At 44.7% G+C, this 12,642-nt stretch overlaps 1 protein-coding gene across 2 annotated transcripts; it reads right to left on the bottom strand.

Annotated features, from left to right (window-relative positions):
- Position 1: 1 nt before the first annotated feature.
- Positions 2–9,999, bottom strand: LOC307229827 (RING finger protein 122). 2 transcript variants are annotated; one of them, XM_079999915.1, is made up of 8 exons: positions 9,830–9,999; positions 9,380–9,644; positions 8,837–9,184; positions 5,974–6,120; positions 4,715–4,757; positions 2,252–2,293; positions 1,540–1,622; positions 2–881 (listed from the first exon to the last, which is right to left on the bottom strand). In XM_079999915.1, the coding sequence occupies exons 4-8, from the start codon at positions 6,117–6,119 to the stop codon at positions 761–763; spliced, it is 435 nt and encodes a 144-aa protein (XP_079856041.1). In that variant the 5' UTR covers position 6,120; positions 8,837–9,184; positions 9,380–9,644; positions 9,830–9,999; the 3' UTR covers positions 2–760. The 2 variants fall into 2 exon arrangements, with proteins under 2 accessions (XP_079856041.1, XP_079856042.1); XM_079999916.1 differs by lacking the exon at positions 9,380–9,644 and having other exon boundaries at positions 8,837–8,989.
- Positions 10,000–12,642: the final 2,643 nt, after the last annotated feature.

Genomic DNA, 12,642 nt, shown 5'->3' with positions numbered 1-12,642 from the left:
ATGACATTACGTGACATTTTATTTAAAAGCAACAAGTACAAAATAACAATATATATATGGACACGTTTACATACAGTACATACAGGTAAGACTAGCTATCTATCAGTCTCTTTTACAGAGAAACAAGTTCATCAGTGTTTCCAATTTACTTAAACCTGCTGCTGCTGCCGCCGCCTTGCCAAACATCTCCATTTCAGTCCCAGCTCCTGGTTCTGGCGACCACTAACCACTACGGTATTTCACCCATGCCGGCAGTACCGAATGTATGCGTGTGGCACAAGGTAACGGGACGACAGTCGGGGTTTGTGCTGGCTCCGGTGGAAACCCCCCTGAGAGAATACAGGTGTCCACATTCTCCATCGGCCTTAATCGGAGCATCCATCGTGTTGGGATGAACTGTCTCTGGCGGTGCGGTGGCAAGAATAGTTTCCTGGCGTGAATCGGTTAAATCATGTAGACGGTGCAAAACGGAAGTACTGTTGGAACTAAGAAATATGTGATATGAAAAGCTTTCCTCTCACGACCCTCTTCCCTCACAGATTTAACCAAATTGTCTCGGTGCGGTCAATCTCCAAACCCCGTCCATCCAGGTAGGTTATACCACTCACAGGTCAGCGGCACGGTTGCCGCTTCGAGGGCCTAATTGGCCCCTTATTTTTGCTTGTCCTTAATATGAGCGCTGCCAATATTCCTCAGTTTATTGAATCTGAAAAAACATTTTTGGAAAAAAATAATAATTCCAAGTCCTCCCCCAGCTCCATCACACTTCCTCTGGGTCAATGGGGCCCTCGGCCCCCTGCGGTGTGTCCGTTTGGAGGCGCAGGATGGGCTTGTTACACATGGGGCACACGCTGCGGATCTCCAGCCACTTGAGCAGGCACCTGGAACCACACACCGCATCTTATTAGTTTTATCCCTATTACTTCTAATCAAGCTTAAAGGTGCAGTGTGTAGAATTTAGTGGCATCTAGTGGGGAGGTTGCAGATCGCAATCTGAATTCCCTCACCTACCCCTCTCCCCTCACCCCCCCCCCCCCCCTTTTCCAATGACGAGAATACGGTGGCCTTCAGGTGCCGTGAAAAATGCGAAAGTCCCCCTCTAGAGCCAATGTTTGGTTTGTCCATTCTGGGCTACTGTAGACAACATGGCAGTGCAACATGGCGGCCTCCCTGGAAAGGGATCCGCTCCCTATGTAGATATAAACGGCTCATCCACAGGTAACGAAAACACGACGATTTTTATTTCATGGGATCATATGCTAGTCAAAACATACTTATGGATATTCTATTCCATTTCAGCAAAGTCTGTTCTGTAAATTGTACACACTGCACCTTTGAGACGTCATACAGCATTTTGTACCAAAACAGTCAGCAGGTTTTTCTAGTAGAAATTTCTAAATATTTACTATTGTACTGGTTAAAAAAGAAATGCACATGCTGCTATTTGTTCATGTAAACCTGATAAGCAAACACTGTCGGCCCAGGTTTAAAGAAAGTACAGAGGTTTTACACGTTGAACGTTTATGAACGTTTGCTTACTTCTTGTGAAATGCGTGCGAGCACGGGCACACGCCCAGCTCGTCCCTGGATCTGAACTCCTCCAGGCACACTGCGCAGGTTTGCTGCAGCAAAAATATTTGATCAGTGACATCAGCCCATCACAGTTTCAACATTGTAATCACTTCTCGGAAAATAGAAATGTCAGCGTCGCCCAGATTCTGCAAACACGTCATTTCTTGTACTTGAAATAACAGCTTTTGTTCTAACAATTCTAATAAAAAAACATACTCAACTACTTCACCCTTTACTTGGAAAAGGACAAAAAAAAAAGGAAAATGTTGTATTGTGGCTTGAAAGAAATCTAGACAAAACTTTCCAAAGCTTGTTAAATCCAACTTTTAAATCATTGACACCAATGCAGTCTCCTATTTCCAGCTGGCCGGCGTTGAGGCAAATTGAGGTAAGTGTTTGTTTCTTTTACACCAATCTGTGTTTCTATTGTTTCTATAGTATTATACATGCATGTTATTCATATGGGGATGTGACACCCACTGTGTTCAATAAAGCACCATCTTGCATGCAACAACTGCAAGCTGAGACAAAATCCCATGTGTAGATCCATTATGTATGTGTGTGTGTGTGTATATGTATGTATGTATGTGTATATATATATATATATATATATATATATATATATATATATATATATATATATATAGCATCTCAGCTGTTGAGAGGGAGAGAAACTTACCCCCAGCAGGCTCAATTTCTTTCCTGCTCCTTTGAGTACCACCTACAACAGGAAAGACAGAAGCATTGGCAGAGTTGGGTGAGAACGGTCAGTTCATCTGCCAACACTCTATATACACTATATATGAGAGCTGTGGAACATTACAATAAAGTTCAGTTGGATTTTGGGGTGCAGTGTTTCCGCTTCCTCTACCGATCAGCCACAAATTCAATTTTTAAGACCCATAAGCCTGATTAATTTTGATCTATAGTTAAACACTAACCAACAGAATTGAAAAATGTCCTTTCATACATAATTCACCAAGACCAAACAGGCTTCCTCAGCGCCCGACACCCATCCAGCAATTTACGCCGTCTGATCAGCATATCTCAAAGGAACAAATTAAATACTGTTATTGCTTCTTTAGATGCCAAAAAAAAAAACATCTGAAAGAGTTAATTGGACATATCTGTTTTCCACCCTCAACAAATTTGGCTTTGGAGAGTCACTCATTCAGTCGTTCAAAATTCTGTACAAATCACCATCTGCTTCTGTCATCACCAATGGGTACACTTCACAGCGTTTCACTCTACAACGTGGCACAAGACAAGGATGTCTGCTCTCCCCTTTACTATTCGCCTTCTTAATTGGTCCCTCACAGCGGCCAGCCGTCAAAACAATATCTTTGGCATACAAACAGGAAACTGTTCACAAAATCAGTTTGAATGCAGACGATATTTTGTTGTATTTACGGAACCCGATATCTTCCCTACCGGAAGTATTCAATCTTATATCAATCTTATTATTCTCAGACTATTCTATAAACTGGACTAAAACCACGGTTTTACCACTCAATGTGGAAGACTGGAATGCAGTAGCCCAGAAACTTCCCTTAACCATCACAACAGGTAACACGAGATACCTTGGTATTGATATCTCCACCAATCTGTCAGATTTGTTTACCCTTAACTTTACTCCATTGTTCAATCCATCAAAGAAGACCTCACTGAAGCAGCAGTGAAAATAACCATACTACCAAAAACATATTTTTAATGACCCCAGTCCAACCACCAGCAAACTGGTTTAGTACTCTAGACTCTATAATGAATACATTTTAAATCTGGCCCAGGGTGGGGTCCGTGTGGCCACTGCCTGGCCTGCTGCACTCCTGTGTTGATCTGGTTGTGCTTCGCCTATCTCTCCCAGTGCTGGAACAAAAAACTCGGTGTATACACCATACAATGGGCCTAGGGTTTTCAGGACAGCCGACAGCCGACACCCCACCAGAACCACCGGATCTGGTGGGGTGTCGGTATGTCAGCATCAGGCCCTGCTCAGGGCCTGTGGTCTGTGCCTGGCGCCCGAGGCTCCGGTTGCGCGCCTGCGAATGTGTCTTATGCCTGCACGCGGGGTTGGGTTGTATGTGTGCGCTTCAGGGGTACAGGGTCATTTCCTGCTCTCTGGGACTGGTTTGCGCATTCTTGGCTTCTCTGTTGTTTGGGGGGTCTTCTGTGGCTGCGATACATCGTGCTTGGAGCTTCCTTGGGGTCATGGCGTGTCTATATGGCTGCGGGACCTGTGGGTGGCAGCAAGGCCTTTTTCGCTGCTTGGTGGCATTACAATATAGTTCTGACCTCATACACCAGAACTAATTGGGGCAAGTCCTGTGCATTCACCGGTGGACACATCACACACACACACTACCAGCCTCAACCCGATTACATCCTTCTCCTTTTCTCTCCTTTACTGCCATAGCTATCACAGGAAGATGCCATGCGCCGTAATTGCAGTACCAATTTGTCTACCTCATTATGTTTTGTCGATACATGTTGTCCTCTGATGTTTCTATCTTTATGTTTTTCCAAGCACATGTTGTTGTTTGTTTCCAAGTTTATTTGTCTCACCGATGGTGATTCCCCCCTCTTGGAGAAGTAATGATGCTGAGTTGTTTATAGATCAGAAGATGATAAGATCGCTCTCCAGAGAGGAGGATTGGTGGCAGTCATGTGTAACAAAAAAGCTGTGCTCTTGTCATCCCACAGATCGTCCACAGGACAGAGTTATTGCAAGTTCTTAATGATTAATAAAGAGTTGCATTGCAGGTTGAGAATTTAAACTCCACTGGCGGATTAACTCTGTCCTAGATGCAATGACGTACAAATACCCTGTGTTGTATGCCCAGCCTGCAACAGCACAGGTTAAAACATTTTTAATTGATAATAACAGTAAAGAAAATATCAGCTGGGAAGCGGGGCATCTCTCAGTATTACAGGGTGGTTCAGATCCGCCAGAATGTCATTGTTGCAAATGGCATTTGTGGATTTCCAACTTGCTTCTGTGAATCATGGAATTATGGCAGTCTATGAGAGTCGGCATCCGGTTTCATGCACGGCGACAAACGGTGTGAAAGGCTCAGTCGTATTTTTAAACTCGGAAGTTGGTGTTGGATGTGCACCTTTAGTGACAGATGTTGCAGAAACGTACCTCATTGTAGCTGAATTGCTCTCTTGTTCCTTGCTGTTTCAGCCTGATGGATGGATGGATAGAAACGGTAATTAATTCATAACAGGGTTAATATGATCAACAGCAGTGGACTGGACCAAAATAACTCATGTCTAGATTCAGTGAAGAAGAGATTTATAAGAACAAATGTGTCTACACACACGCTACAATACTACAGTCGGCCTCCTCTTCACCTGATCCTCATACTGTTTATGCTCTTACAGCAGTGTAATGCTGTTGGATGCAGGGTGATTATGCAACAGTAATTGGTTATATTCCTGTGAAGGTTATAATTAGAGCCTTAATAACACAAGACCATTTGGCCCCCCGGTTGTATTTAATTCCATTCAGACCGAAATTCTGTTCCAGAGACAAAATGAATACATAATGTGTTTTCTTTCTACTCTCCCGTCCCAATCAAGTAATTGCAAATATAGCTGTCAATTTCATTTTAAATGGTAATTATAATGGTGTTTTGGTCATTTACATGTTTCTTCACAGTATATTAATGTTCAAAATAAAAGCTGGAAAGAATCTTGGGTTGTAGTTATACAAAATGATTCCCCCTTTAAACAACAAAGTCTGTTTCCGGTTTTTTTTACATGGTTATTGATCTATAATTCTTTACAGATCCATGTTATTGAAGGTTATATAAAAGGTCATATATATATATATATATATATATATATAGATATAGATATATATATATATATATAGATATATATATATATATATATAAAAAAAAACAGGATGTTCTTGTATTCCAACCTATTAATCATTTAGTTATTTCTCTGATGCTTTTAATTCTGCACAAATAACTGATTAGATGCATCACCTTTTTGTCAAATTGCTAAATACCGAAATAATATTTAAGCAGTTTCAGCCATTTCAACCATTTATATCCATAGTTCAAAATATCCATGGCATGTAATTGGATGTTGGGTGACATGCTGCCATGCCTAATGCCCATGCCAAATTTGCTATAAAAAAAAAAAAAAGACGCACTGTAAATTGATATCCTCATGCAGGCCTAATGTGGACTGAGCCTGAAGGGGTTAAAACAGTTTCTTTCTGCCCCTTAGTCCTATTTATGTCACTTTGCATACACTGCAGACCCTCTGCATTATCCAAGGTAATTACCCAGTGCAAACCCCCTCATGATGTGCGAGCTAATCTCCATTCACCTATGTGTCCACCCACCCCAGGCCTCCCACCCCTCTCCTCCATTCACTGCCTCCTACCTGAAGAGGTACCAGCAGAAGATGAGGCTGAGCATGAAGACAAACACGCCGACGCCCAGCACAATGACATAGACGTTGAGCGGGAGGTGGTAGATATCAGACGTCATGCTGCAGTTCTGATAAGAGTGCTGGAAACCCAGAGGCATCCTGGGAGAAAGGGGAAACTAAAACTGTGATAACGATTATTTTAAGAATTCTTAGTATTTCCATATATTTCCATGTATTTCCATATATATGTATTACTATTATTGTTTATTATTATTATGATTATTATTTATGTTATTTGAGAAGACTAATTCAAGATAAATAATAATTGATGAAATAATTTACTGAGGGATGAACAAGATCCTTCATGTCTCTAAATTGATGACCCAAAACTGAAATTGAGTATAATATTTTATTTACTTTTTATGCATTTTGCTTGTGTGCTCATGAATATTTCTCTCAACATTTCTGTTTCTCTTGATTTATAGATCTTGACTGTTTAAAATACAGTACCTTCCTCACCTAACTCATACGTAGTAGAACCTATTTACCACACCTTTTATTTACTCTGATGTGACTTTGAAAGGACTTTTATTGAATTTGTATGTTGTGGAATTGTTCATTGTCATTATCCAACCTGTTACTGTAATTTTGTTTTGGTATCAAACATGTGGCACCTGAACCCCAACTAATTCTAACAATAAATGTCGCTTACTGTATAATCACCATTCTTATCACATCCTCTAGCAAGCGTTTCTCAAAATCTATAATTAGCAATGGGACCAACGTGGAACTGCAAGCCTTAGAAACAGAAAGTGAAATTGTACAGGCAAACGTGCTACAGCAATTTATTGTCAGTCATTTAATTTTTCTATTTTATAAAGCACGAAACAACATTATTTGGAAAAGCTTACAGGCTTTTATGAGCTTGGAACTTTGATGTTCCAGACGTTTTGGTGCCAAACAGTGCGCGGCAGTCGGCCACTGAGTCATTGCGGGCTGCATCCAAATACAAAGTCTCAAATGAATTCTTGCCCCACAAAGGCACATCGCTCAGACTCCACATCATCAGAGCTTTGTGGAGTTGACCATAAAATCACAGGCAAATATTTGGTGGAGGAGTTCACTTAATGGCTGGCATTTGGCCGCCGTCCCGGCGATAGAGCGGCGACTGAGGCTGCAGAGGCGACTGAGGCTGCGTGTAATTGGCTGTGAACAAGACAAACATGGGGGACAGACGCAGCACTTCCACAACTCCGCCATCTGTTCAGCAGGCCTACAGAGACGACTGGCTAGGCATGGTGTGTGCGTGCGTGTGCGTGTGCGCATGCATTTGTGTGTGTGTGTCTGTCTGTCGCTGGGGGAATTGTCTTGTGCTCTTTCTTTATAAAACAGCAAGTTAATGTGCGTGTGTGCGCGCGTATGTGATGTCAGAGATGGTGGCAGAGAGATTATTAATTAGAGAGCACTCTGGGGACCGAGGCACCATTTGGTGAAACAATGGCAGAGGAAGCCCTACTTCCATATGCCACGTGTGCGCCTAATTTGCACTGCCAACACTCCCTCGCAACCTCTAAATGTCCATGTGTCTCTGTTTAAAGTGAATGAATTGGCTCCAGCTTGCACACGGTGGGGGGTATGGCTTGGCTTATTTAATTTGACTGGGGAATGGGGGTTGACAAATCTAGTGAGGGAGGGACCAAAAATACTCTTTGTGTTACCGTTACACTGGACATGCTGCTAAATGTGGGAGTCATCATGGATTCACGGAAAAATGTGATATCAACAATTTGGTGATCTCATTTACTATTATTAAGTGTGCTGGCAGTGGCTATTATTGCACATATTGGAGATAAATGTTGCCACTCTACTGTTTTCGAAGAACATACATTCAAAACAGATCAAAATGACCGACTTCATGCTGACAGGTGTGCTTCTAACTTTGTGAAAGGTCTTCTTTGCAAAATATTCCAGTTTTGTGACAGAATTCTGCCAAAGAAGTTTCCTTTGGGGAAAAACGGGGGAAAAAATCAAGTTCACAGAGTAGGCAATGAAATCAAGTTGCCATGGAGACATACTGTATGTAAACGTCTGGAGAATTCCCCACATCGCCCCGCACAATTTCACCCGTAATTGTCTGGCTACTTTCTACTTTTTACTATTCCATTCCATGCTTTATTTATTTTTCACTATCTCACGTGCGTGTGTACGTATGCGCCTTCTTCAGCCTAAAGCGATGGCAGATTGAGTGGCTGGGTTCTTATGGCGGCGAAGGGATGAAGCGCTCAGCTTTATAGGGGGAGGGTTGTGATGTCACAAAGACATCACGTGATGAAGCCCCTAGTAGATAGGGGCGGGTCTATAGGGGGAATTCTCCCGATGTGTTTACAGGTGTTTCCATGACAAAGGAATGTATTTGCCACGCTCCATCTTCCTGCAGGAAACCTCCTGGGCAAAATGTTGGCACAAAACCGACCTGGCCGAAACCTTCCACAAATTAAATGGAGGGATTTTGGTATATTTTGCATGTATGTGGCTCGAAAATCTGTGGAAGCACTAATAATAGTAAAAAAATAAAAATAAAAAACCCCAAAATAATAGTAATTTTGCAGCATTGCCAGCACACTTACTGTATGTCAAGGCAAACAATGGAACTCTTCTTCGTAAGTCAGCTTTTTCAAGCGTTCCATTTGAGTTTGCAAAATTTAACCAAAGCCGTGATTATAAGCTCCTCTTTTACCCAATACCAATATAATTTTGGCTCTTAGCGGCAACCCAGTGACCGAGTTGAAGAGTTAGATCAGTAGAATAATACAAACAAGTACATGGAATCAGTAAAAGCCGCCAGCCCTGCGGTGTTGGCGTACAGTCCACTCACCGTTACACCATTGGAATGGTTGCATGAAATTCGACTCCCCAGGGCAGTGGGAGTAAATTCAGACCGCCCGTCGGGAGAAGCGGGAGCCTCCGATCCTCCTCCGATAGGGTCGCGCTGAGTCGGGGACCCCTTCGCTGGAGCCGGGCAGCAATCCTAGCACCTCCACAGACAAACCATTTGGGATTCTTCCAGATTTGTGAAGATTGTCACAAATCCCCGGGGAGGTGCGGTTCTGCTGGCTCAGCAGTCTATGCCGCCCGGCATTCCCAAATCTGGATTAACCCTCGAAATTAAGACGGAGAGGTTCGGGGTCAGCGTCGGGACTGGGATTGGAGACCACGTGTGCTCCTGAAAGTCAACAACAAGGATGCGGTCACGGTTGGCGCTGGGCAAGTATGAGGAAGAGGAGACAAAGAAATGTTGTTCGGTTGAATCATCGCCAGTCGCCTCGCACCATGTGCCCATGTCAGATGTCATTACGGAGTCGGGAGCCCTAAACCGCAGCCGCGCTCGAAAACAACAACAACATTCCAAGATATTTACCTTTGCGACGTGGAAGCTCAGACTTCAGTGCCCATCGCCGGCGCGCTCTCCGTTGACCGTCGGAAAGGACGGGCCTCCGTCTGACGAGGCCGACTCACGGGCACCAGTGCGTGTTTTGTTTTTGGGGTTTGTTTGGTTGTTTTTTTTCTTCCTCTCCCCTCTTCCAAAAAGCTGTTGTTTTCATCTGATTCCCACCAGCCTCGTCGCTCTTCGTGCTCTTCACGGGTCCCCCTCCTCCGATCCTCTGCTCCTGCAGGGGGTCTTCCTCCACAGTGGCAGAAAGAGACGCGCTCCCCTCAGAACCCAAACAAAGAGCTGCCCCGGACTCCGCACACGCACACAAAGTCCTTGAAGCTACGTCTTGGTATTTTTGCTGGTGTGCGCGTCAGCGTGTGCGTGCCTGTCAGCGAGAGTGTCGTGCGTACGTTAGAGGAGGGGAAACCTACTCACCCTCCGACCATCTGCTCCGCCGGTCGGGAAAATCCGGACAAAGGCTCCGGGTGTCGAATTCAGTCCGCGCAACCGCCAGCTGGCTCTGTCACGGCGCTTCTCTTCCTCTTCCCACCCCCCCCTCGATCCGCGATGGTGTCCGGGGAGGCTGCTGGGCTGACTCTGCGCTGGGTTTGTAAACAGATCTCTGCTCATGTGACCAGCCGTTTTGCCTCGCAACTCCCCTCTCCCTCAGCCCTCCCTCCATCCATCCTCCCCGTGCTCCAATCTCTGGGCGGGAGGAAGGTAGAGTGGGCCGCGGACTGACGAATGGCGTGTCTGCGAGCGTTCCGCTGTGTGTGTGTGTGTGTGTGCGTGTGTGTGCGTGTGAGAGAGAGAGGAAGAGGCTTGCTGCAAAGTCCGGGGAGGTCCAGGTCACTGACATGTGCACGACGGCTGTGTGGACAAACCAAAACAAATCCAACAAAAAGGAGAAGACCCCCCCACCCCTGCCCCCGCCCTCTGCGCCCACGCACACAAATACATGTACACTTACACACACACACACACACACACACACACACAGACACACGCACACACACACACACACCCACACACATACACACACATACACACACATACACACACAGGCGCGCGCACACACACACACACACACACACACACACACACATACACATACACATACACATACACACACACAGACACACACACACAGACACACACACAAACATACACACACAGGCACACACATACACACACACACACAGGCGCGCACACAGGCGCACACACACACACACACACACACATACATACACACACAGGCACACACATACACACGCATGCACACACACACACAGACAGACACGCACACATACACGTACACACACTCGCGTACACAAACCAAATAAAAACAGATGATGATGTAAACTTCCTGAATGGTACTGCGCTTTAACAATAAGGAAAACAACAGTGTTTGTTGAATATCGTGGGGAGTCAGAAGGGCAGGGATGAGGACGTGTAAGAAAGAAGGTTTGCGAGTGAGATAGAGAATCACAGCCTAAGAAAATCCTGCCTCCACCCCCACACCGCCGGCCCTGGCTTGCCAATTCACTCAGGAAATGGACAGCTGCTGGGCTACTGGGCAAACTGGGGGTTGGTCGTGGGGGGCGCGGCACCGCTAATCCATATGGGAGAGGGAGTCACAGGCCTCCATGGTGTCTGCGCCTGTTTCCATTCAGCCCCCTCTAATTATGACTCCATTTCTCCGATGCAAATAAAAAGCGGGTCTGGTTGTAAAAAAGAAAAACGAAAAAGGGGATAATCAAAATACGCCACGTTGTTTTGTCGAATGTCTAGGGGGTTCAAGGTATCAGCGGTGACGGAGTCATGAGGTCACGCTGGCGTTGTGGACCCTGTGTGTGTTACCCTGATATGACGTCGGCTTTTTTTTTTTTATCTCTTTCAAATAATGATTAATGATCGAATTCAACCTCTATTTGCAATTCTAGAATTTTTTTTCTTTCAACGTGGATCTTGTTACTGACAAAAGGCATCATTGGAAGAACTTTAAAAAAGGAGAAGGTTCAAACCGGGTCGGATTTCAACACTTTTCAGGCGCTGCAACAAATGTCGAGTGCGGGTTCCACGTCGACGCTCGATGCTGCCTCAAGTGTTCAGCATTTGCAGGTGCACTTAGATATTTTAACAAGGCCTATTATTTGGAGGAGGTCACTATGGTGCACGACAGTAACAGAGTCGGCATCATCAATGTAATATGGCACGGCTTAATTTTATTGTTTTATTATTACAAGATATTTATTTCTATTTCAATAACTTTAGAAAAAGTACTTTCACCCTGAGGTGGACCCTGTTCCTAGTTTGATGCTACTTGTTGAACTAAAGCGAGCTGATGCAATTGTGATGTATTGAACTACCTCTCCATGTTTTGGAATTCATATAAAGTGGAATCCACTTGTGTTTTTCCGCAATCACACGCATCACCCTTTCAACCTGAGGGCAGCGTTATTAGGGGGGGTCCATTAGGGGAGGAGTTGCGCTCAGTCTTAAGAAATGTGCAGCTTTTGCCATTTTTGACGCCCCTCCACAATCAAACATACGTCCACGTCCACATCAATGTGAGCCAAGTCCGGAGTCATCGGATCACTTGAGAAATGTGTTACGCGGGGACTCCTCCTGGAGCGGCTCCGTTTTTACGCGGGACGATAGGGCGGTGTGTTTCGCTCCGTCACTTCTGAGGGATTATTCAAAACGAGACTGGGTGAAAGGGACATCCTTGGGAAGACCATATGAGGCCAAAAGCCAGTCGGCAATGTTGAGACCATATGAGGCGAAAAAAAAGCGCCCCGTAATGTTGATGGTCTTCTGCGCTGGGAATATTTCCATCCATTCGGAACGGACATCATGAGCTATTAGCCGGTGCTTTGGCGATTGCAGTTACACTCCAAAGGTGCGCTTTGTGTGTTAGGTCTGTTTTACGCCTGTGATCCAGAGAGTTCCTCGCTGTAGATCTGATAGGAGCATCTTTCTGACCCATAGTCCCATAGGACACATTTGTGATCGATAGTTTTTTTTTTTGTTTTTTTCTTATCTTCATGTGGACAAAGACTCGCACATGCAGCCCAGATGGCCATGCAGGCTAAGGGCCATTACTTAATGGAGGGCTGGGTGTACAGTGTCTCTTGCCGAGTGTGGCAGCTTATATGTTACTGAGAACTGGAAGGCGGCCATCATTTAGTCCGTCTGAGTCGCTGGTGTAAAGCAATTGTGAAAATACGTTCCCTTTGCGTTTGCAT

This window comes from Zeus faber, assembly GCF_960531495.2.
Source record: "Zeus faber genome assembly, chromosome: 4".
In the NCBI taxonomy this organism is placed as follows: Eukaryota; Metazoa; Chordata; class Actinopteri; order Zeiformes; family Zeidae; genus Zeus; species Zeus faber.
This window is presented reverse-complemented; position numbering and strand designations above follow the sequence as displayed.

What these genes read in the sequence shown, in the direction of transcription:
- LOC307229827 (XM_079999915.1), bottom strand. Translation starts at nt 6,119, where the DNA reads ATGCCTCTGGGTTTCCAGCACTCTTATCAGAACTGCAGCATGACGTCT. An exon ending in AGCAATTCAGCTACAATGAG is followed by an intron (nt 2,294 to 4,714) that starts GTACGTTTCTGC and finishes TTCCTGTTGTAG; the next exon opens with GTGGTACTCAAAGGAGCAGG. An exon ending in AGAAATTGAGCCTGCTGGGG is followed by an intron (nt 1,623 to 2,251) that starts GTAAGTTTCTCT and finishes TTTTTGCTGCAG; the next exon opens with CAAACCTGCGCAGTGTGCCT.